At 42.9% G+C, this 25,599-nt stretch overlaps 1 protein-coding gene and 1 pseudogene across 3 annotated transcripts in view; both read right to left on the reverse strand.

Annotated features, from left to right (window-relative positions):
• The window catches only part of LOC105468204 (signal transducer and activator of transcription 1), a 43,701-nt gene that overhangs the window by 3,102 nt on the left and 15,000 nt on the right, over nucleotides 1-25,599 (reverse strand). For all 3 annotated transcript variants that reach the window (XM_011718256.3, XM_024788623.2, XM_071073102.1), the window contains 15 exons: nucleotides 23,084-23,242; nucleotides 18,864-18,956; nucleotides 17,278-17,337; nucleotides 14,723-14,752; nucleotides 14,538-14,631; nucleotides 13,300-13,341; nucleotides 11,999-12,082; nucleotides 11,327-11,425; nucleotides 10,078-10,213; nucleotides 8,320-8,369; nucleotides 7,473-7,567; nucleotides 6,560-6,705; nucleotides 3,826-4,011; nucleotides 2,818-2,893; nucleotides 1,832-1,934 (listed from right to left, as the gene is read on the reverse strand). In XM_011718256.3, the coding sequence (XP_011716558.1) occupies nucleotides 1,832-1,934; nucleotides 2,818-2,893; nucleotides 3,826-4,011; nucleotides 6,560-6,705; nucleotides 7,473-7,567; nucleotides 8,320-8,369; nucleotides 10,078-10,213; nucleotides 11,327-11,425; nucleotides 11,999-12,082; nucleotides 13,300-13,341; nucleotides 14,538-14,631; nucleotides 14,723-14,752; nucleotides 17,278-17,337; nucleotides 18,864-18,956; nucleotides 23,084-23,242 (1,453 nt within the window). The remainder of the gene's footprint in view (nucleotides 1-1,831; nucleotides 1,935-2,817; nucleotides 2,894-3,825; nucleotides 4,012-6,559; nucleotides 6,706-7,472; nucleotides 7,568-8,319; nucleotides 8,370-10,077; nucleotides 10,214-11,326; nucleotides 11,426-11,998; nucleotides 12,083-13,299; nucleotides 13,342-14,537; nucleotides 14,632-14,722; nucleotides 14,753-17,277; nucleotides 17,338-18,863; nucleotides 18,957-23,083; nucleotides 23,243-25,599) is intronic.
• Nucleotides 18,965-22,897, reverse strand: LOC112424340 (ras-related protein Rab-1A-like; annotated as a pseudogene).

The raw sequence follows: 25,599 nt of genomic DNA on the forward strand, positions 1-25,599 counted from the left end.
CCAACTGCTCCACAGGACTGCAGAGAGGGAACCAATCCATCTATTTTCTCAATAATGGTGATGACAGAGATGCAATGCTGATTGCCAAATCCCAAACACACACAGGCCTCTCACCCAAAGGCCATGATGCCTTTGTCTTCATAACAGAATAAACCCAATCCTGTACAAACAGTTTCTTCAGGTACATGTTTTGAATGGGGCAAAGATTAGCCTTTTGTGGGAGGCTTCCCAGGATACTGGACAAAAGCATGCACTAGAGACTCACCAGGTAGATTCAAATATTCTTTCTACCATTTACTAACTGCTTGATCTTAGTCAAGTTACATAAAAGGGGCTGTGTGGGGAGGAGAGGTTCTGTTCCCACATCTGTCAAAGTAGGAAAAATAATAATACCTAACTCAGAAGGTAGCTGTGAGGACTGAATGAGTTACTACCTGTGAAGTACATGGTATACTGTAAGTGCTTAATGTCATCTATTAATGGTGGTGGTGATGATGATGTAATTTGCTCAGGAACAACAAAGGAGGTGTAAAAAATCCCCCCGTTTTACGGTTCCTGTGATATAACATATTTTCTGAATAGGGCTTTATATTTATTCCACTTTTGTGCCAAGCCTATAAAGCCCTTTATACCTTTATAGCAGTGTTGGGAGCTACATTCTAGCAGGATCCTTCTTACACACAGAAAAGGTTCATTTTACACTTGCCAATAGGAATGAAACTATTTCGCTGCCACAATAGCTAAGTGTTTTTCTGAATGGCTATTTCGTCAACAACAATCAGAAAGGTGTAAGAAAGTACAATCTCCAATGACTGTAGCCCGTGCTTAAGGTGAGGGAAAAAGTCAAAAAATTGCACATGAGAAACTTGAATCCAGGCAGATCTTACTGAGGCCTTATCAATGCATTCTCCAAATATCTGAAGAGTGATGCCCTCTCATTCTCGCTCACCTTTCTCCTCCCTGCCTTCCTCTCTTTGTTAAGCACCTACTTTTTGCCAGGCACCAGGTATACAGGAAGGAAGAAAGGCCAGTAATAACTCAGGATATTTTTTGGAAGCATTAAATAAATTTTAAAAAATGAGCTGGAATACCTCCATGTGGAAAAGAGCTTAAAATTAAATAGCATCAGCAAAAATCCAGCCAAGCAAGCAAAATCTTTAAGAGGAAGGATTTTAGGCTGAAAGGCAAACAATACTAGTTGATATACTAAAAAACACCCCCCCAAAGGAAGATGCTCTCTTTTGTGGACAATCATGTTCCCATTTCTATCACGAATCTCATTAACTATTTCACTCCTTGAACCTTCTACTCTTGGCAAGTCCTTCACAGCCCCAGGAGCTAGTTGTACAAATTAGCTCTCAAATATAAAGCAGACGAAGTAATCTCATTGCTGCTAAAGTATAATTCTCTCTAATTATTGTAACTACCAAGCCTTAGTCTCTCCCTTTCTAAAAATAACACTCCCTCCCCTCGACACAGTGATGAAATCGTATACTGAAGAAAAACGTTTGCTTATCAAAGAAATCTTAGTTCCACAACATATGAAATTTCTACATGGCAACTTTAAAGGGGAGAGGAGGAAACCTGAATATTAGAAACGTCACTTGTTTTTTGGAAGGTGCTCAATGCCAGGAATAAAAATCCCGCGGATGATGTAGGTGGTTTAAATCTAGCAGCTCCAACTTGTCATGGCTCATCTGAGCACTGCACTCTCCTTGGCTCTGCCAGGGCTCCCTCCTGCAGACAGGCCCAGGATCTGCCATGGTGCCCTCCCTGCCTCTGAGCACACACACTTACTGACAGCTACACACAGGCCAGCCGTGGTACTCACCATACTGTCGAATTCTACAGAGCCCACTATCCGAGACACCTCGTCAAACTCCTCAGGAGACATGGGGAGCAGGTTGTCTGTGGTCTGAAGTCTAGAAGGGTGACTAAAATGGGGAAAAAGGAAAGAGCAATGTCAACACCTGAGTGATGAAAGCACTAGTGCATACTTACACACTTCATCTTTTGTCTGTAATTGAATTATCACGTTATATTTTTATTTTGGGTAAGTGCATACACTTGTAAAATACATTTGCAAAAGTACAGCTCATGGGAGGCTCATGTCCCCAGCCCAGCCCCTTGGGAAACGTTTCACACTCCAGGGATGTGATGAGCAATAGCCAGACTGGAATCTGCGCCGCTTCTGCCTGGGTAAGCCTAGGTGTGAGCGTGTGCGGTGCACTACCCTGAGATGACAATGCCTCGTGGCTTACCCTGGACAGAAAAGCACCAGAGAAATGTCTGGGGAGTCCCTCATCCCTACCTGGAGGTTTGAATGCAGATAAAGCTGCTCCACACAGTGTTTTTACATGAAGGCTACATCCATTCACCCCAAGACAGTGCTGCAGGCCAAATAACTGACAATGACATTTCCAAAATTTTTTCTACCTTTTATAAAATGAAACAACAAAATCAAAGCAAGTGGAGACAATGTATCTCAATCATTACTTTGGCCTTTTCTAGATTGAAAAGAACTACTTTCCCACTCTGATCAATTTTTGCTCATTTTATTTATACTTTTTCAAAGGGTATCAGTTTTTGGAAAATTTATGTACCTTAAATACAAATTTTGTTTTTGGCTTTTTTTTTTTTTTTTTTTAAGGTAGTAAAATGCTGATAGGCAGTAACACGGGGATCTCAACAAGTTCAGCTGTGATGGCGACAGCAATTACAATGGAAAAGTAAAATACAAGCATCTTCAACAGGCCCCAGCCAGGAGCAAGGCTGGCTTGAGGTTTGTAAACATGTCACTCTTCTGTGTTCACTTACACTTCAGACACAGAAATCAATTCAGTCTTGATATATCCAGTTCCTTTAGGGCCATCAAGTTCCATTGGCTCTGGTGCTAGAAATAAACACATTGTGTATGCTTTCCATCAACAGAAATTACTTCAGAATAGAACATCAACTTTTCGGGGGGATTAAAGTTCTACTGTGCTTCTAGGCAGCCTAGCATCCTAAAACTTTAAGGGGCTATAACCTCCCTGCCCGAGTCACCTAAAATTCTAGTGGGAATGCACAGGCAATGAGAAGAAAAGGGCAGATTTCAGCAGGACACTAGCTAGGAGCTTTCTCTTTACACAACTTGAATTCTTACAAGAAGTTGGAGCCCAAAATATGCAAAGTTCTATCTAGTTTATTGGCATTAGCCTGGCTAATGAATCTTCATAGCTGTCAAGGTAAGCTGGGGGCATCTTCATTCCAAAGTAATTGTCCTAATATTGAGATTTCTGATTCTGAAAAACAGCTTTGTTGGTGTGTTCCAAACAAAACAGGTCTAATTTGAACTTTCTCAAATGCAATTCATTGACAACTGAGAAGCAAGAGACCTGTGTTCTCAGATGAGGCCTCCTCTTAATAATTACGTTAAAAAAATAGGATCTAGTAAGTAATTGGGCCACCCTAAACGAACCACTTCACTTCTCCCAGGCCTCAGTTTCCTCAACTTTAATGTGAGCAAGATGCCTTCCATTGGTTGGCCACAGTTCCTTATTCTTTACCCCTTTTCATGTGGAAACAGTGATAGTAACAAATACACAAGACCAGCAATGGACTTTTCCAACATTCCTAAAATAGGAAATTGTCCATTCATTTTTTACTAGCTGTATCAGGCCAAATAATGCATTATGTTTCACCTGCACTGAGTTTATACCATCTTTTGAAAGCCTACTCTTACCAATTCAAAAGCAAAACACCACATGGGTGGAGTTTGAGAATAACCACCCCCTCATCAGGAAGGACTGTGCCACGCTGTTACCACCCGCTTGCCCCACTTACCTTCCTTTGGCCTGGAGTAATACTTTCCAAAGGCATGGTCTTTGTCAATATTTGGATACAAAAACTTCAGGGGATTCTCAGGAATATTCTCAGCAGCCATGACTTTGTAATTGCGAATGATGTCAGGGAAAGTAACAGCAGAAAGTTCTTTCTTCGTGTAGGGTTCAACCGCATGGAAGTAAGGTTCTAAAAAGGAAAAAAGCTAAGTGAATCCCGTAGAATATCCCAAAATGAAAGAGGACAGAGAAATAAAACACTGCAGAGTTGATGGATTTGAGTGAACCTCATAAGAACTAATCCCAATCTAAGCGTTACAACACACATAATAGACTGCTTTATTTCTAAATAAATTATAATACTGTCTCAGGGAAAATAAAGGGAGGTACTATTCTCAATAACATTCTATTTGCCATTATTTGCTTAGATTTATAAATCTGGGCAAAAAAGATTTACTAAAAACCTTTAAAAGCCTGCATCTTCAACAATGTGCTGCCCATAGGCACATAAATAACTCACTACTAAGTGGGTCATCTTGGCTTAAGCCATAGATTTAAATTATTAAAGATAAACTCACTTTCTGTTTTTCTTTTCATATTGAAAAATCTAATTTTGTATTAAAATAAATGATGATATATAGAAAACACTTTGAAATTTAAAAAAGATCCTATTTCCTACATTTCCCTGTAACCCTTAATGTAATAAACCATGGTTTAATTTACTCCCATTCTTATTCCCATACCAAATTCAGATCCTTCTTCCTAGCTGATACAGAATCTCCCTTTGGGTGTCCACCTTCCAGAGGCCACGGTTCAGGTGCTCTGGGGAGCCTGCTGTGGAACATGAGACTATGCTGCTATCCTAACCCTTCCTGGCTGGTACTGTCCTGCTTGACCTTTCCTGGTTGCCAAGGGTTTTCTTCATCTCTGCTTGGTCTGCTAGCTCTGTCTCTCGGCTAGTTCAGGAAGGGAACAGGGTAAGAGGAAAAGGGCAGGTTCCAATGACTACTGCCCATGCCAGACTCTCGTCTCAGCCTCCCTGCTTTTTCCTCAGAAGAAAAACAGAACAAGAAGAGTATTCCAGAAAAACAAATAGAACAAGAAGAGTATTCCAAAAAAATAAATATAACAAGAAAGAAGACTATTCCAGAAAAATAGAAGAGTATTCCACAAAAATAAACAGAAGAGTATTCCAGAAAAATAAATAGAACAAGAGTATTCCAGAAAAACAAACAGAACAAGAAGAGTAATCCAGAAAAATAAATAGAACAAGAAAGAATAGTATTCCAGAAAAATAAATATAAGAAGATATTCCAGAAAAATAAATAGAAGAAGGGTATTCCAGAAAAATAAATAGAACAAGAAGAGTATTCCAGAAAAACAAACAGAACAAAAGTATTCCAGAAAAATAAATAGAACAAGTGTATTCCACAAAAATAGAATACATTCCAGAAAAACAAATAGAACAAGAGAATTCCAGAAAAATAAATAGAACAAGAGTATTCCAGAAAAATAAATAGAACAAGAGTATTCCAGAAAAATAGAATATATTCCAGAAAAACAAAGCAGGAGTATTCCAGAAAAACAAACAGAACAAGAAGAGTACGGCAGAAAAACAAATAGGAGTATTCCAGAAAAATAGGAAAAGAGGAATATTTCAGAAAAATAAATACAACAAGAAGAATATTCCATTTTGTGTCTACCCACTTAAAGTATAAAAATTACTGAAACAGGCTGGGCACGGTGGCTCAATCCTGTAATTCCAGCACTTTGGGAGGCCAAGACGGGCGGATCACGAGGTCAAGAGATCCAGACCATCCGGGCTAACATGGTGAAACCCCATCTCTACTAAAAAAAATACAAAAACCTAGCTGGGCAAGGTGGCGGGCACCTGTAGTCCCAGCTACCTGGGAGACTGAGGCAGGAGAACGGCGTAAATCCGGGAGGCGGAGCTTGCAGTGAGCTGGGATACAGCCACTGCACTCCAGCCTGGGCGACAAAGTGAGACTCTGTCTCAACAAAAAAAAAAAAAAAAAAAAAAAGATTACTGAAACAAATCAGTTTTTCCTCCTGCCCTTCAAATAGACCAAACTCTGAACAACAGTGAAAAGTCATTAGTTGGTCTTCATGATTTTTTCATTTATGCTGTTGAGCTTCACCCTCAGAAACCTGCTTCATAACATCAAGGTTTCTGGAGTCTTTTAGCCATGGACTCATTTGATTAGATAGAAACCCAATATATGATAAAGATAAATTTGCAGCTGCTCTGTTTGAAGGCAGGGTAGAGGCTGCCACTCGTCCCAACAGGCCCTGCATCAACTCCCTGGCTAATGATGTGTACGAAGTCTTCTCCCGAAGCCTGTCCTCACTGCACACTCTACTCTGGGATGACCCTAAGAGAATCTGGACGCTTACTCCTGTGGGAAATGTGATTCCTTCCAAGAACGGGTTGCAGATTATATTGACTCACATCCTTGATCTGCAGATAACGAACCTGATGCAAAGGAAGGAACTGGCCTTGTCTTTTCAAGACCATCATTTCCACAATATGTTCCAGAGAGTGAACCACAGATATTTGTGGTGGTTTATTAAATCCTAACGGGGTGCTCATTTGGGGTAAGTATAAGATCTGTAATTTCATGTCCCAAACACACTATCTGTATGAGCTGACTGGCGGCGATGAAGAGGAACTTCACACACATGGAATGGTGGGACTGTGTGCTCAAACTCCCACTCACCGCCTCCGTTCTGGGACCGCTCCACCCATGTGAATGTGATGGCCCCTTCCCGGGAGCTCTCACTGAACCGCAGCAGGAAGGTCCCCGGCTGCTGGTCCTTCAACAGGGCGCGCTCTCGCTCCTTGCTGATGAAGCCCATGATGCACCTGGATATCAAAGAGACGGACGGAGGGGATTTTAGTTCAATCGTGATTTCCATTTTCACGCTAACCTACAAACCAAGAAAACGGCTGGAATGTGAGAAAAGAACCTACGGTAAAAAACGTAGACTACTTTAAAATCTGTTGAGTTGTCACTTAAGGAAGCATTTCACTTATACATGTATACACTAAGGTTTAAAAAAAAAAAGAAGTATGAACATGTTGTCAGCAGGATGCTACAGATGCTCAACAAACATGAGTGGGATTGAGCCTTTTATTGTTCCTTGATTATTCTAAAGGCCACGAGAATGTCTGAATTTACACATCTTTTTTACTGGAGAGGAAGACCTAGGCAATACATTTTCATATTCTAGCCCTTCTGATCAAGTTAAAACTTTTGTTGAAATATCAGCTGATCCTGGCAATAAGCCAAGATAGAAATGATTTACCCAGTTTAAAGGGTTTTTCTTCCTTCCTAGGGGCCACATAGTAGGTGCTCAAAAAAATTTTGTTGAGTGAATGAATGCATGAATGGTACTCAAAGAGTTGTTGTTTTCAATTTAGCTTTGCCAAGACATATACACGTACTAAGAAAGCGTAAGGTTAATGTTATGAAGTTCTACTCTCCCGAAGCCCTGAAGGGACAGCCTGGAAATGCGCACCTCTGTGAGATTCACACACGCCTAGTCAAATACTGAAGCTGGACTCAGGCCTTGTCTCAACCTTGCAGCACTAAAAATATGTTTCAAAATACATCTAGCAGTGGCCCTTACCCATCATTCCAGAGAGGAAGCAGGTGTTTTTTAATGAGTTCTAGGATGCTTTCAATCCAAAGCCAGAAGGGAAAATTTTTATCATTTATGTTTTCCTGAAAGTATACAAATGCACACATTATGAACAAAAATCTAAAACAGGACTTACCATGGTCCCTCCCACCATCATTTGTAAAGACTCCCCAGGTGCCAAAGATGCAACTATCCCATTCAGCACAGCAATGGGATTCCTCCCTTGGCAGGGAATATCAAGCTCCCTCCCTGCTGTTATCAGCATTCAGACCGGGAGCTCTCCAGAGCTCTCCATTTCCCTGGGCCGGGCACTGCTTCCCTTTCCAAACAGTAGCAAGCCAGCCCGGGGGTGACCTCCGGCGTGAATCACGGAAACACAAGCTGCCCTACGCTAGCAAAATCCAGCAGTGCAAGCTGGTCCGCACTGTCTGGCCACCCCAGCAGATTCTAAATGTTCCCCACAGTGGGCCCCTCTGCTGAAGCAGGCCATTAAACTCGTCTGGCTGGTCAGGCTGTGCCACCCAGCCCAGAACATACATTTCACACAGAAATGGCTAAAATACTGCTGGGCAGGGGTCCAGCATGAGTGAACAGAAGCCTCATTTCAGATATGAAAGAATGTTATCACTCAGGCAGGTGCTTCCTGTCAGACTCCTGCTCGGAGACCAACCTCCTGCACTGAAGAAAAGTAAACAACTTGCCCGGGGGGCTCCTTGGCCAGAGAAGAACAGGCCAAAATCAGCAAACAGCTAAGTAACTGTCACAGCAAGAAATATGAGAACCTCGACCGAGAGCAAAAAGGACTCAGAGAGCATAAAACCCAGACAGTCCTCACCTTACAAAACCTTGTCCACGGAATGAGACCATCGGGGCTGGCGTTAGGACCTAAACAAATAAAAACCAGATTTTTCAGCAAACAGAAACTGATTCTAAAGCTTTGGTTGGATGGATGGCTCCTGTATGTGCTCTCAAGGAAAAGAGCCAAACACCCAACAAAGATTTTAAGTACACAGTTGACATTTTTGGATACCTGAATGCCAAATTAACTGAGCAATTATAATACGTACTATAAAAGGGTGGAATTTAAATGGTCTAAAATATGTGTATGTTGGTTTGAGTTTAACGGCAGGAAGGAATGGATGGCAGATTCCTGGGCACCACGATATGAGAGTTTTTAGGGAAAGTGGAAACATCACAAAGCCTTACCATCTGCTCTCTCCCTCCCCAGCCCCCCTTTTCCCTCCCTCTCCTCTAAAGAGAGGACAGTCCTTTTAATGTCCTGTTCATGTTACACTTCCTTCCACGACCATCAGCTGACGTTGCCTTTTGCGCTAAATCAAAGGTGCTCTGCTGGGCCTCCAAGAGAAGCCTCCCTATCCAATGCCTCTTCCCACTGCCTTCCTCTGCTGCTCAGCAGAGCCCCCTCCCAAGCACCCTAGAGAATTTTTTTCCAAGTTCAATCTGTGCCCAAGATCACCCCTAGATCTTCAGTGTAACTGACACTTGACTTCACAAGTTTATTTTAGACATTATTTATGCATTTCCCTCAGCTCTCCTCCAAATAGGACACAGGCTCAGGGAGTCTGATGCAAATCAAAAGCAAAGTGAGATAAATGAGAGGAAGAAGCCCAGGGGTTATCAGCTGCACAAATTAAAGCAGCCCGGGTGAGAAGAGGTGGTAAGCCCATTATCTGTCTTCAAAGGGAACTACAAATAAGCCATTTCAGTTAGAAAAGATATCCTTCTTAACTCTCGCCAAATAAAGAAATGGAATAAGGGAATTTTATACTTGTATTAAACAGCACAAGATCACCACTGTGACAGCTGCATAGCCAAGAGAAGGCACTGTTGGAAGCCACTGGGTGAGGAAGAGCCTACTGCTGTTTGGAATAAATGCAGTGCTGCTCTACAGAAAGCAAATCTGGATACAAGTTGTCCATGGATTTTTAAAGAAACAGTTCAGATAGCCCCACTCACCGAAAGATTAGACCTTGAGACCAGTGGATCTTTGATTTGTTTAGTATGAAGGACTAATAAATGCACTGACATTAACCACTGACAGGGAAATATCTACCACTGTCTAGACTCTGCCTAATCAGGCAAAACTGCAGATCAAAACAGGCATCCTCCTGTGGGCACGGCATCCCCTGCCACCTGGGCCCACCTGAGTCAAGGGCCCTGGGTTTATGCTGCAGTGGGCAGGCCCCAGGACTTTATTCTTATCATGTCAGGGACTTCCTTTCTTCTCCCCCAGGTTAATGGTTAATAGGCCTTCATCTTTCTCATCCAGGAACTTATTTCAGTCACAAATAATATATTTTACATAATTCATAAAACTTTCCCTTGGGAATCCATCCCAGAAATCTTAATATGAGACAATGAGGAAAGGATTCATTTAAATGTTATCAGGTCCATATTTCTTTCTAAGGTGATATATGATTCTCACTTAGCTATAATAAACTATAGCTTGAAAAGCTAACAGATTTTAATACTTTTTTACCTTTAACAAAATAGCAGAGGGGAAAAGAGCAATTAGAGAGGTATTTTTATGAATTTCAATTCTTATAAACGTAACAAGTTAATATGCATATACCAAGAAGCTTCTCTCCCAACATGTTCAGCTGGTCCACATTGAGACCTCTTTTGGTGACAGAGGAAAACTGCCAACTCAGCACTTCTGAAAGCTGAGCCCAACGTGCACATGGTGGATTCAGGAAGAAGGACAGATTCTAGAGAGAAAACACCCAAAATCGAAGGGTTACTACAGAGACACCAGTCACAAGTGTGGCACTAAAACATATGTCCATCCCAAAGTTCAATTCTAGTTTATGTGACACACAGGTGCTTTCACAGTAGGGGAAGAGAAATACAGTCAATTTTCACTATTTACAGATGCACATTTGTGAACTTGTTTACTCACTAAAATTTACTTGTAACTCCAAAATCTAAGCACATGACGTCTTTGGGGTCATCTGAAGACACACCCATGCACACAGCAGCAAAGAATTTGAGTCTTTTAACACTTATGTTTCCAACTGAAGCCAAACAAAATGACACTCGCTTCCTGTTTCAGCTCTCATAAGAAAAATGTGTCCTTTTTGAAGCCTATTTAGTGCCATGTTTTTGCATTTTGTGATTGCTGTTGGTGATCACTGTTTAAAATGGTGCCCAAGCATAGCGCCACAGTGTGGTATACTGTTCCTAAGCACGGGAATGCTGGGATGTGCCTTATGGAGAAAATACATGTGTGAGGCAAGCTTCACTCAGGCGTGAGTTACCCAGTAATCCTGACTATAGGTGTAATGTTAATGCCTCAGCAAGTATATTAGATAAGGTGTCTTTAAACAGAAACACACATAAACAATGTTATGCATTGATGGGGTGACAAAAATGTTGTGACCAGAGGCTTGAAGGAACCTAGCCTTGTAGTTCCCTTAGGAGCAACAATTCATTATTTGCTAATTAAGTGTTCCTGGTAACTTCAAAAAACATAACTACTTTGAATAATGATAATGACTATAATTAATTAACAGTGAGTATCCACACTCTAAGAATGGAGCATGCTTGTTTAGTAGATGTACACATTTTAAAAATAATAATGATGAAGTGGTATGGAATCACTGAGTGCCCTAGCTTACTCACATGGCAGAAAAATCATAATTCTCATTTCAAATACATATCCATGCTTCACATTCCCAGATTTACTCAAAAGCCTTAGAAATACCACAGGAGCTTTGTCACTTCTCCCTCAACAACTGGCCATTGGGGCTATTTCAGAGATGCAGCAGCGAGAGCATGGGGTCTGCTTAACCCTGGGACCAAAGCAAATGTATTTTCCATACCCTGGGTTCCGCCACCAGCATGTTGTACCAAAGGATGGAGGCCCAACCACTCGGGAGCTGGCTGACGTTGGAGATCACCACAACGGGCAGAGAGGTCGTCTAAAGGATGACAAAGACCTTGAAATCATCTGAATCACAGAAATGTCACCTTCAGATAACTGCTTAGCCTCAACTAAAAGCAGGGGATTATTTGTAAATTTGTACATATTTAATACTTGAAAATGAGAAATGTTAAGTTCTGTTCTTTTGTCCAGTTTAATTTGTCTTTGATATATCTTTCAGTTAAGAAATAAGTCCCTAAAAATAATAATAGCTACAATAACTAATTAAGGGGTATGCAATATGAGAAGATGAAAATTGTCACAATGAAAACACAAAATGTGGAGGGAGGGCAGAGAAAAATAAATAAGTCCTAATGCTTACTGTAAAAAAAAATTAACATCAGCTATCTCAACTGGAACATTTAAGTTATAGAATTTGAAGGTTAATTCAATTCTCTAGCTTTCTGGACCATAAATTAAGGTTAAGGTAGTAGTAGCTGAAAAAGATCATTTTTAAAACAATTAGGTAAATATCTCTAAAACAAAAACTGAGAAATAAAAATACACATAACAATTAAAAGTAAAAATAATGAAGTTTTCCACCTCAGGACCATAAAAATAAAAGTCTTACCTCGAGGTCAATTACCAAACCAGGCTGGCACAACTGGGTTTCAAAACTAAGGGAGTGAAGCTCTTCAGTAACGATGAGAGGACCCTTGGAAGAGAAAAGGAAAGAAGAAAAGAATATAACCACTTATTCACAGATCCTGAAACTTTCAAAAGCCCAATTAACATTGCAACAGGCCACAGAGATCCTGGACCCAACCAGCAGCAAGTCCAAAGACTCAATATTGAATCCCTTCCAGATTTAATGATTCTGAGTATCAGTGTGCTCTGAAAGATAAGTGCCTGAAGTTATGGCAAGGATTATAGATTCAGAGCAATAAATGTCAATGGGGAAAGAGCAACTAATGGCTTTGTGACCTAAGGCTTCTCAACCCTCAGCTCTGTCTGCCTGCCCAGTGTGGCTGCACATCTCAATGCAGATGGGTGGGGAGGAGGTGAGAGGGCTGGGAGTAAGTGCACACTTGGGATTGTCTACTGCCTACCAGAAAGGCTGACTCACATCAACTTGGTAGGTCACAAGGTGCCTTGGTCTTGGTAGAAATGGATAGATTTCAAAGTGCCTTCATAGACATTACCTCATGAGAATCTCACAACTTAGAACTAGAAAGGTACAACTGCTAGACGCAGGGAGGTCAAAACAGTTCAGGTGCACACCAGGGATAGAAGGAATCTTTGCACTGCCTGGGCCTGTGTGTGTCCCGCTGCTCCATGTGACCTCCACTGGTCCTGGTGTGGAAGGACTGCACGCTGTGTGTGCATAAAGGACGAAAGTGTTCTAAACCAAAACAACTCCAGATATTTCATCCTTTGTCCATAGTTCATTTCTGAATGCATCACAAACCCAACTTCTTAAGGATCACGTTGTAGGAAGGAAACTGATGCAAAGGCAATGCTTCTGGTAGGGGATGCCATGGCCAAAAAGCCCTCTTGGCATACAGCAAGGCAGTCATCAAAGTGGCCTCTCATTCCAACTCTGACAGTAACTCTCTGTGCACCCTTAGCTAAATCCTGCAAACTTCCTGTGACTCAATTTCTTCACCCGTAAGATGCGAAGAATACAAAAGCCCACAATAGCTACTCCACTGAGTGTCCAATGAATTTGTGTGCAAAATCGTTTGACAATAGTAAAGTACAAATGTGGTGTTTTTACTGTTGTCACAGATATACCAAGTACCCAGCTCATTTGCTGCTCTTCCCTGCTGGGTCTGAACTCCTCTGTGAGGTGTCCCCAGCCACCAACTGACCTGCCCTTGCTAGACAGACCTGCCTGATTTGGGCCCATTCACAACATAAAGAGACTCTCACCTCATTCGTTCTGGTGCCAGCATTTTTCTGTTCTTTCAATTGCTATAAAACAAATAATCATCTTATTAAACACCATGGTAATGGTCAAAGTTGCTATCTTCATTTACAAATGAGAACAAAGTTAGGACTAGAAAGAATGACAGACGTGACACTATCTTTAGAATGCAGAACATGGGACAAAATGGCCCTCGTTCTGGGTCCATGAGCAGAAGCACGTTTCCCCAGAGGCCTGATGGTGCAGACACCAGTCTGGAGGGATCTCTTGGAATCGCCACTGGCTCCTCTCCTGTGTTCAAACTTCCCCTGAATGATTCCCCCGTGCACCTTCGTTAGCTGTTTCATGCCCCGAGGCTCAGGGGACAGCTTCACCCTCCTCTTTCCCTCAGCAGAGTCCTCCAGGCTGGGCCCAGTGACTCCAGGTCCAAATGCCCTCAAGTGGACATCAATCCCTGAGCTGCCAAGGGAGCAGGCTGGGGCCCTGAGGGTGGCTCTGAACACCCTCAGGCAGCTGAGTTGGGCTAAAGCTTCCAAGTCAGGTAGAGCTTCCTAGCTAGAAGGCTTGCTGGATCACAAAGCGGTCTCTAGTGGAAAAGGATGCCTTTAACCTCCTGCAGGTTCTGAGCCCAGGGAGAGCTTTGGACGCAGCACCCACAGAGCCTCACAACAATTGGCAGCCCCTGTGTTCACAGAGGAGGAAAGATGGCACAGCCCACAGAGAGCACCCCGCTGGGTCTCTACTGCCTGGGGAATGAGCTCTACTGCCCTGGAGACAAGGTGGCAGAGTCAGGCTGCCGTGGAGGCAGGGGCTGTGGGCAGGGCCACCAGGAAGGGGAACACAGGGGCTGAGGAGTGAACCCGGGAGTACGGGACCACACTTGGAGGGTGGGGGAAATCACAGTCAGGACACGGGAGCCATAACCTTTGAGAAAACTGCAAGCGTCTACAGTGAGTGACTGTGGGGATCATGCAGGCAGCAAGTGCAAATCATTTACGTACACACAGGCTTATAAATTGTTTTTACTGTGAGTGATACAGCCCAGAAAATGGAGTGAACAGTCATGGGATGAGGAGGAGAAACCAAAATGCCCCAAGTGCTGGTGACAGGAAGTCACCAGCCACAAAGTCTGCAAACCCCAGCAGGGGGGGCGCCGTCCATATGGCAACGTGCCAAAAAGGGTCGCTCTGTTGTCAAAAGTCCTAAGAAACCAGAGACAAAGACAGGAAACTCATGTCCCTACCAGGTGCCGAAATTCAGCCGCCAGACTGCCATTGGTGGACTCCTCCATGTTCATCACCTTTGTGTGCGTGCCCAAAATGTTGAACTTCCTAAATCTATACAATATAGGAAAGAAATGCTGAAAAGTCTTCCAACTATTAAACAAATAAAAATATAGCACAGTGTAGCATAAAGTACATCACGTACCCTTTTACTGTATTTCTCTCATTCACATCTCTGCAAAAAAAAATATATATAATCACATATGTGTATTTAAAATTTGAAATAAGCTTAAACAAAATTATAAGAGTATAAGGACATAAGAGTGTTAAGTGAATGATAAATAAAAAATAAATCTACACCTGTGGGTTTGCGGCCTTTCATTCACTCCCTGCCTCAATCTACCCATATTAGGTCTGGCAAGTATCACTGAATGACCTTGGGCAAATAAATGGTCTGGGCCTCACGTTGTTCATTTGCACAACATACTAACAGTGCCAACATACGGGACATTGTGAGGAATAAACTAGTTAATTCCTCACCAGTACACCCTCAATAAATGTAAGCACCAGCACCAGTACACCCTCAATAAATGTAAGCTATCGTTATTGTTTATTGGGCAGCTACTTGGTGCAAGGCCCTGCACTAAGCACTGGGGATCCAGCAGACAGCACTGCCCAGTTGTCACAAAGCTCAGAGGACTGCCAATGTGACCATTTAATCCTCATTTTTATTCTCTATGATCTTTAATGCTCTCATGAAAGTACCAGAAGAGTCAGTTATCTGGAATAAGTGGGAAGTTTAAGTTCAAAGTCTGAGGCTGAAATTTTGAAAGACTTTGCACTTTTATATCCAGTGATTACTTTGTCATGTTCTGGCCAAATAATGTATCCATGAGTGTCCTAGATGTAGACTAGAAATCATGGGCTCACTCACAGATCTATTAGTTCCCCTTCCTTTCCAATCTCAACCAGAAGTTTAATGCTTTTGCGAATGACAATCACCATTAGCTACGGGAGGGACCTATTTTGCTGTTTGGAAAAAAAAGAATTTAAAATAAAAAGAATAGTATGATAAAAGCTGACTTTTCAAAGCTAAGAAGACAGTCAGCTGGAACCGACAGAAAAGACACAGGGGCCTGAAGCAGCTGAGAGGAGCTGAGCTGACGCAGAGGACGGTAAACTGCAATGGCCACACGACCCTTGTGCTTCTTCCCTTTAGGAAGTAGGATGTATTTCCCTGTCCCCCGAATCTCAGCTGGCCTTGATTTGCTTTTAGCAACTGGATGGAAAGGAGTGATGCTATACACGTTCCAAGGCTAGCACTAACAGGCCTTGTTCACTTGGAACACTGTCACCGTGGGAAAAGCCCAGGCTAGCCTTTTTGAGATGTTTGAAGAAGGACCTGGTTATCCCAGCTGAGTCCCAGTCACGTAATAAGGCCTTGCTAGAGCACCTGGCTCCAACCACGCTAGCCCAGACCAGAACGACCTACAACTCACAGAATATGAGAAATGAGTTTTTGAGGTTTTAGCCACTACGTTTTTTTTTTTTTTGACAGTCTCATTCCATCACCCAGACTGGAGTGCAGTGGCATGATCTCAGCTCACTGCAACCTCCGCCTCCCAGGTTCAAGCGATTCTCGTGCCTCAGCCTCCCAAGTAGCAGGGATTACAGGTACACACCACCACACCTGGCTAATTTTTTGTATTTTTTGTAGAGACGGGGTTTCGCCATGTTGGTCAGGCTGGTCTCAAACTCTGGCTTACGTGATCTGCCCGCCTCAGCCTCCCAAAGTGCTGGGATTACAGGTGTGAGCCACCGCACCTGGCCTAGCCACTAAGTTTTAAGAGTGGTTTGTTAGGGAGCAAAAACTAACTGATATACCAAAGATGATGGCATGAAGACAAGGCACAGACCATGCTACAAGGAAGAATATTCTTATAGGAATGGTAAGAAGCAAAAAGCCAGAGGAAAATGATTTGAATGATCATAAATCACTTTTGAAACTTGCCACACCAGTATGTGACACAAGCTAACAAAAACATTAAATATGGGAGGGGTGGGAGGAGCCATCTTGTTCCTTAATGAGAGTGCCCAAGTCAGTGCCAGTCCAGGTCTAGAGTCTCAGGGGAAAATAGAATGGGCTGCTCCACTTGGACTCCCATGAGATGCCCATTCCTGGGTTCCCACTGCCCAGAAGAGACAAGGGTGAATCCCACAGGCTCCACACAGTCTCCCCAAGATGCTGCTGATCTCACTCCAGAAAAACCCTCCAAATGACCACAGAATCACGGCAGCCTGGATATTCGGCCTCAGGTTGGATCAGGGGCCTCTCCTCTGGGGCTGAGCTAGAAGGAAGGGGTGGCATGCCAAGTCCAGCCACTTTGAAACTTGCTGATTACAATCTGATATGCATAAAGAGACACTCACTCTCTTGTTCAGTTATAGTCTAAAAAGGCTCAGGAATGTTGATAACAGCTCCAGGGGAAGCTCCCAACATCCACCAAGGGAGCTGCTGACTTAAATCTGCTGGGATCATTTGTGACGGCCCTGGTGGATCGGACTAGGAGTCTCTGCTCATATGCAGCATTGGCAGGACTCTGGGTTCAGCCCTGGGGCCCTAGGGAGGCAAACTTCCACCCAGTGTAGACCCTTCCACAGCTAGTGAATCTGCTTATCTAGTGCAGGAGTCTGTGCTTGAGTAACAAAATCAACATTTCAGTAGTACACGTATGTTACATAATATTAAAGATATCTTACTTATCAAATAAGACTTTGACTTTCAAATTATAATTCAGCTCTTGCAATTTCACCAACAGTCTGGAAAGAAAAATAAAAGCCATTACTAAAAAAAAAATTATCTGTTACAATTTATTTATTATGCCAATTCCCTATTAACGTTTAGATAAACCACTCCCCACCCCCGTTTTAGGGCATTACCAACAAGAAAACTGACAGTTTTGTAGATCTACTTAAATTTTTGTAAGAATAAATTCCTAGCCGTGGAATTGCTTAGGAAAAATTGTCACACTAATTCTGACAGGATGCAGCCCTGAGTTACATTCCCACCAAAAGTTAATGAGGGTAGCTGTTTCCCTCCATAACCTTGCCAATATTGGGATTCATCACAATGTCGACCTTTGGCCAATTTATATGGGTGAAAAATAGCAAATGTTACTTTCTACTGAAACTTGTATCTAATCTTTGTCCTGTTGGGAGACAATAAAAACCATTGCCCATAATCAGAAAAAATAATGTCCCATCTATAGTCACCCCTGGGTAGTGTGGAAAGATGGAGGGCAGGTGAGGGTGTGTGCCTGTGCCCCACTGAGCTGGAGACCTTGGGAAGGAGACCCCAGGGCTCTGCCTGCTCCGTTCAGTGGAGCAGGTGGATGGGATCAGATTTCTACTGTCCCTTCCAGCTGCGAGTTCTAGAATTCCACGAGGGCTTGAGTGTGGCATTGTACACTACCAGCCAGGGAGGGTTAACCACAGACTTAAATCAGTAACACCCCAGAAAAAGGACCCGGTCCAACTCTGAAGGTCAGTCCAGTTCTTCATCATAAGAAGAATGCTTAAAGCAATGCGGCCATTCAACAGAAGAAAGTAAGGCCACATGTTCCTGGAAACACTTCTACAATTATTATTGAGGAGAAAGGCTACAAAACAATGTATATAGCCTACTCTGAGTTTTTTTAAAAAGAAATATGTCATATTTGTGTGTGTGTGTCTATATGAAATATTTGTGTAGACATGGAATCCTAATTTTTTAAAAAGGAAACATTATGTCATATTTGTGCGTGTGTGTTTCTGTATGAAATATGTCCTTGTGTAGACAAGGATAAAATCCTGGGAGGACAGACACTAGGTCATTTACTGTGGTGGTCCACAGATATTTATATCACGGACTGCTTTGAGAATCTGATGAAAGCTATAAATCCATTCATCAGAAAAAATGTACATATTATAAATCCACATTCATACAGTTTCTGGGGTTCATAAGGCTCAGGTTATAAGCCTATGCCCAAGAGGGGTGAGGCAGCCGGGAACTTTCACTCTCTATTACACACATTTCTGCAATTTGGAATTCTGTTTTCCTGTGAACATGCATTACATTTATGATTGGAAAAAAATCAGGAGTGTGTACATATATGTATATTGGTTACATTCTACTACGAGTATATTAATAAAAGACTCTCAGATATTCTCAGTAAGCGTTCATATTAAAATGCCCCCTGAAAAATTATTTCCTCAAAAGTACCCTCAATAACAGTTTTTATAAAAGGAAACTAGGGGTACAAACTACATGACAGGCGATGTATGGGATGCCATCTTTCCCTTGTTACCTCAACTTCACAGTGAACTGGACCCCTGTCTTCAAGACCAGCGGCCTCTGAGGGTGCGTTGGCATGCAGGGCTGTCTTTCCACCACAAACGAGCTGCAAATACCCAGCAAAGGATAGATAAGTTAGCATTTCCATTAAGGTTGAGGCAGTCACAATGATTTTCCCAAAAGAAAAAAGGGGGTTAGAGAGTACAACCTAAAAAATAGTTTGAAAGATTCTGACAAGTTGGATGAACAAACTGATATTTTCTAATTAGTAAAGAAATCCCAAAACCTAACAAGGACTTAACAGAAACAGAATAATCGTAATGATCTATGAAACTATTACATTGAAACAAACTTATACAATGAAGGCTAGGCACAGTGGCTCATATCTGTAATCCCAGCACTTTAAGAGGCTGAGACGGTAGGATTGCTTGATCCCAGGAGTTCAAGACCAGCCTAGGCAACATAGTGAGACCCTATCTTTACGAATTTTTTTTTTTTTTAATTAGCCAGGCATGGCTAATTAGCCCCAACTACTAGAGGGCTGAAGTGGGAAGGTCACTTGAATCCAGGAGGTGGAGGCTGAAGTGAGCCATGATCACACCACTGCACTCCAGCCTGGATGACAGAGTGAGGCTCTGCCTCAAAAAATAAAAATAAAAAATAAAAAACCCATATTTAATTATGTTCATTTTACATGTCAGAATTAAGAATAAAATGTGCACTCAAAGTACAAGTAATGTTTTTAAATTTAAAAAAAACTCAACATACAGGACTTCTTGTTTGAACATTAGCCATAGGGAACCAAGCAAATTTTTTTTTTTTAGACAGAGTCTCACTCTGTTGCCCAGGGTGGAGCTCAGTGGTGTGATCACTGCAAGCTCCGCCTCCCTGGTTCACACCATTCTCCTGCCTCAGCCTCCTGCGTAACTGGGGCTACAGGTGCCTGCCACCATGCCTAGCTAATTTTTTTTTTGTATTTTTAGTAGAAATGGGGTTTCACTATGTTAGTCAGGAGTACATTTTTAAAAAATATTACTTCCAATAACTACGATATTTATTAAACATATCTTCAGTTGTTTTGTTACATAGTATGCAACAAATTACAATATTCTGCAGCCACAAATTATATGCAGAGTATGAAGAAGCTATTAATCAGATAGTGTAATCTTTCCATTTATAACTCTACAAGGAAGAACCAGCAAATCAGATCTTACATATAACATCTCACTAAACTTTACGCATGGAAAGTGACAGACACTGCTTGTGCTATTTGATACAAAACAGCTGAACTTCGTCTTCAGAAGACTAGACCTGACATCTAAACACGCCAATATAAACATCAAAACAAAATATAGTCTAATCAACCATGAGAGAACAGTCTGATATCAGGAAAATACATTATTTTATAAACCAGCGCACAAAGGTCTAAAAACAGTTCTGAAAATGAAGTTCGCTGTTTTGAGTAAAGAGAATAAAAAGAAAGTCAGTATTGACCATTTACAATCTCTGACCTCTGTGGAGATGGTAAGAATCTGTTGTAGTGCAGCTACATACAGTATAATTCAGGCAATTCTGTTTTTTCACTTGGGTTCAGATTGCAAATTCATTACTGTGAGAAAAGGACGGAGGCAAATTTTAGCAGGAACCTCCACCTGATGCTGGACCAGAGTGCTCTGAATTTTAACACTGGACTTCTCAGCACCACTAGCTGTTGCTCCAGGACCCATTAGCTTTTTAATCTCAGCTGCCATCATCATGGAAGATTGTTCTACATTCATTGCATTTTCTTTTTTTTCTTTTTTTGAGACAGATTCTTGCTCTGTCTCCCAGGTTGGAGTGCAATGGCGCAATCTCGGCTCACTGCAACCTCCACCACCTAGGTTCAAGCAATTCTCCTGCCTCAGCCTCCTGAGTAGCTGGGATTACAGGCGTCTGCCAGCATGCTCAGCTAATTTTTGTATTTTTAGAAGAGATGGGGTTTCATCATGTTGGTCAGGCTGCTCTCGAACTCCTGACTTCAGGTGATCCACCCACCTCAGCCTCCCAAAGTGCTGGGATTACAGACATGAGCCACCACGCCCGGCCTTGTTGCATTCTTAGCACTGGTTTCCAAAAACAGAATTCCAAGGGAATCAGCAAATTCCTTTGCTGTTGTGTAGTCTACTACTTTCTTTGTGGTCAGATCACACTTGTTCCCTACCAACAATCTGTTGATGTTTTCACTGGGATAATGATCTATTTTCTGCAGTCACTGTTTAATATTATTCAAGGACTCCTGATCTGTCACATCATACACAACCAGGATGCCCCTGGCTCCTCTGTAACAACTGGAGATGACTGTTCGAAATCTTTCCTGTTCTGCCGTGTTCCATATTTGAAGCTTGATTGTTTTCCTATCTAACTCTATAGTTCTTATTTTGAAATCCCCACCAACTGTGCTGATGTAGCTTTCTGTATGTGTATCATCTGCAAACCTAAGAAGGAGGCAAGACCTTCCAGCCCCAGAGTCGCCAATCAGAAGTAATTTGAATAAATAATCATATTTGGGATTCGTGCTAGACATGTCACTGTAGCTGCCACCACTGCCACAGCCACCCTTGCTGCTACAACTGCCGCCCTGACTCTCCGCGCCATGGGTAACTGAAGGAAAGGAATGAGATAGGCTGTTCCGGGAAAGCAAACGTCTTCCCCTACTCTCTCCCCTAGAACACAATCAGCAGCCGCTGCCACTCAGCTATTGCTTCCACCCAAAATCAAGCACATTTTTATCATGTCAAGTTTGCATTAAAGAAAAAAAAACTTGCAATATGAACCCTTTTCTTCCACTCAGTGACATTTATCTATCTACTAAGTGTGTCTAGAGCACCTACTGTTCATAAGGCACTGTGCTGGGTCCTGCTGGGGGAAAAGGGAAACAAAGGCACGTCTCTGCCTTCCAGAACCTCATGATATTCAACAAATATAAAGAAATGCATAACAACTATATAACAAAAGGCAGAGTAGGAGAGCAACAAAGGGTGACTGGAGGCTAGGAAGGGAGACAACACGTGTTTGAGAAATCTGGGAAGATTAAATGATGAGATACAAGGTGAAGCTTTTGGGATGATACAATTTTGAAAGCAGGTACAAGAAAAGAAGGCTCTGAGGAAGAGGAAGTATCCTCAGGAGAGCCACAGAGAAGCAAGCATGCGGCATGGCCCCTATAGGAATCAGCAAGAGGTCAAGTTTGCCTAGAAAGGGGTGTGTGTGGACGTGAAGCGTGGAGTGGTCAGCTAGGTCCAGGCTGCAGAAGGGGGGCCGTGAATGCCCAGTTGAGGGGCTTCACTTGGATCAGCTGGTGATGAGGAACCAGAATGGAACTCTGCTCTGGGACAGCATTGGTCACAGGGAGGGAGGAAGGACTGGGAAGGAGGACTGGTGGGGAGGCTGAGGAAGAGTCCAGAAAGGAGGATTTGAGAGCCTGAGACATGAGGAGGGGAGGGGAGGAGGTGAGGCACGCTAGGGTCATGGTGGAGACTCGGCCAAAGGGGAAGGAGGAGTGGAAGGTTACTACAGCTTCCAGCCTAGGTGGTCACAAGAGTGAAGAACCATTGGCATAACCAGATAATTCAGGAAGAGTCATTGTCAGTAAAAAATTTTAGGCCAGGCACAGTGGCTCACACCTGTAATCCCAGCACTTTGGGAGGCCGAGGCGGGCGGATCACCTGAGGTCAGGAGTTGGAGACCAGCCTGGCCAACACGGCAAAACCCAGTCTCTACTAAAAAAATTAGCCGGGTGGGGTGGCATGTGCCTGTAGTCCCAGCCACTCGGGAGGCTGAGGCAGGAGGATTGCTTGAACCCAGGAGGTGGAGGTTGCAGTGAGCTCAGATCATGCCACTGCACTCCAGCCTGGGTGACAGAGCGAGACTCCATCTCAAAATATGTGTGTGTATATATACACATACACACACATATATATACACACATATATACACATATATACACACATACACATATACACATACACACATATATACACATATACATATATGTATATTATATATACACACACATCATACATATATACGTATACATATATACATATATATGATATATGTTACATATATACGTATATATGATATATATGTGTGTATATATCCTATTAAACCCTTGTAAATCATCTGAATTACGGTCAAATGTTCCTCTGTATAGAACTGATTACAGAAGGTACAAATAAATGTTCCTTGAGTTACCTCTGAATGAGCTGCTGGAAAAGACTGAAGGTACGGTCCCATAACACTTGTTTGTTTTTTGTGATAGGGTCATGTTCGTAGGTGTATTTCTGTTCCAATTCCTCCAGCTTTTTAAGCTGCTGCCGAACTTGCTGCAGACTCTCTGCAACTATGGTGAACCTGGGAAAACACAAGACGCAGATGTCTCTATGAGAAACGGTCCAGAAGCAGCCTGAATGAAAGGGAATCATGGTATACTAGTCCACTCTCATGCTGCTAATAAAGACATACCCGAGACTGGGGAATTTGTAAAGGAAAGAGGTTCAATTGACACATAGTTCCACATGGCTGGGGAGGCTCCACAATCATGGCAGAAGGCAAAGTCACATCTTACATGGTGGCAGGCAACAGAGCTTGTGGAGGGAAACTCCCACTTATAAAACCATCAGATCTTATGAGACTTACTCACTACCATGAGAACAGTATTGGGGGAACCACCCCCATGATTCCATTATCTCCACCTGGTCCTGCCCTTGACACATGGGGATTACTACAATTCAAGGTGAGATTTGGGTGGGGACATGGCCAAACCACATCACATGGAAATCAACAAGTGGTTATATGCAACACAAAATGCCACCTAGGATACCACGCTCTGCGCTCTATGGAAAAACAAAGGGAACGAGGCCTGTGCCAGCAGTAGAAGCTTTGTTATTTGAGGAGTAAAACTAACATGCACTGAGTACAGCCTAGATCAAAAACTTCTTCACACCACTGAAGCTTATGTAAGGAGAGATGGGTGGGGGCAGGGCTTCTAGGTGATCTGTGACCAGCGCAGGGCAAAGAGGAGGCCAGAGGCAGGGAAAACAGCAAAGCAGATGCTTCCAGGTGATGCAAGAGGCAGCGAGGAGCCACTGCAGGTTCTGTGAAGAGAGTGGCATCAGCAAGCAGTGTCTCGGCAGGACCAGTCAGAGATGTGGAGCTGAGGGGCAGGAGGAGACACAGAGAGGGGAGGCAAGGCCGGGGACAGGAAGAGAGGAAGGAACGATGATTCTGGCTTTACTCAACTGAAAGGAGAAGGCAATATGCTCAGTCTAGACCCTAAAAATAGAAAGCTAGTGAGTAAACCTAGTGATTGCTCTTCATCTTCCTTCCTTACAGTCAACTGCTAACAGTAACACAGGCTGGGGAAACGCAATTTTATTCGCTTGCAGTAATGACAGAAGAAAACCTTTTAAAAGTGTCTTCTTCCCTGGGAAAAGTATCTACTTCACTTTATGATTTTACTCGATTCCAGTTCAAAGCCCTGGGACAGTAGCCCTTCATCAGGAAAGGAGCAGGCAGGGTCATGGCTGGCTAAGTTCCAGAGGAGATGCTAAACCAGTGTCCCCAACTCTGCTTGCACACTGAGAAAATGACAATCCTTAGACAGCACAGTGGGAAAACTAGAGGGCATGTGTGTCCCTACAAGAGGCGCCTGTGGTCTAAGAGGACCACTAGGGGGCTCTAGACACCCCAAGGCCTCCCTGACCACCTGAAGGGCTTAGGGGTGTCAGTATCCCTCAAGGCACATGGGGCGCACTGGGCTCAGAAGCTCTGCTCTAACCCACAAGAAACCTGGGGTACCTACAGGCAATTCACAGAATAAAAATAAATGGCTGAATATTAATTGTGATTTTTAAAAAATTGGCAATATAGAAAATAACCTCATGAGATCTCTGGTCCTTGGACCCTTAGCAATTGTCCCAGGCCACCTTCCCTCATGTTCACTCTCTGATCCCAAGTTCAGCTCCTGTTGCCCCTCACCTGGACCACACTAATATGCTAACAGTATTCCAACTGGTCTTTCTGTCTCTATCCTATCCTCCAGGATGTGGCCAGAGCACCCTTTCTAAATCAAAGATCAGAGAAATACATCTCCTGCTTAAGAAAAAAGCCTGCCTTGGCTCAGCAGGACAGCAGCATACGGCCCACACTCCGAGCATGGTGCTCAGAACCTGCACCATCAGGCTCCAGCATCTCCCGCCGGGTCCACTTTCCTTCCCGTCTCCCCTGACACCTCACTCTCCCGCCACCCAATACAGTCCCTTCAGTCTCCCACGTGTGTGCCTTTGCACATCCTGTGCTCTGTGCTGAAAAGCACTTCCCCTTGATCTATATGGAGTAACCCTAGTCACTTTTGAGTCAGCACAAGGCCACTTCCTCTATGAAACCTTCCCTGGAGATGCTTTCCTTTGTCCTCCACAGAACTCTGATGGCCTTTTGCTAGAGCACCTGGAAACTTTCACTGTACGGAATTATTACCATGTCTACATCCCCCTTCCACACTGAGAACTCCTTGTTGGCAAGGGCGAAGAATCATTCATCCTTGTGTGCCCAGGTCCTACAGTGCCTGGCACACAGTAGGCATTTAATAAGTATTACTGGATGGATGACTGAATGAATGGTTCCTAACAAACTATTCTGTAAGCCTAGAAAAATGCCTCGAGCTATCTTGTTTTAAATGAAACATTAGGAGTCAAGTTGTTAAATGTGTT

This window comes from Macaca nemestrina, chromosome 11 (assembly GCF_043159975.1).
Source record: "Macaca nemestrina isolate mMacNem1 chromosome 11, mMacNem.hap1, whole genome shotgun sequence".
Classification (NCBI taxonomy): domain Eukaryota; kingdom Metazoa; phylum Chordata; class Mammalia; order Primates; family Cercopithecidae; genus Macaca; species Macaca nemestrina.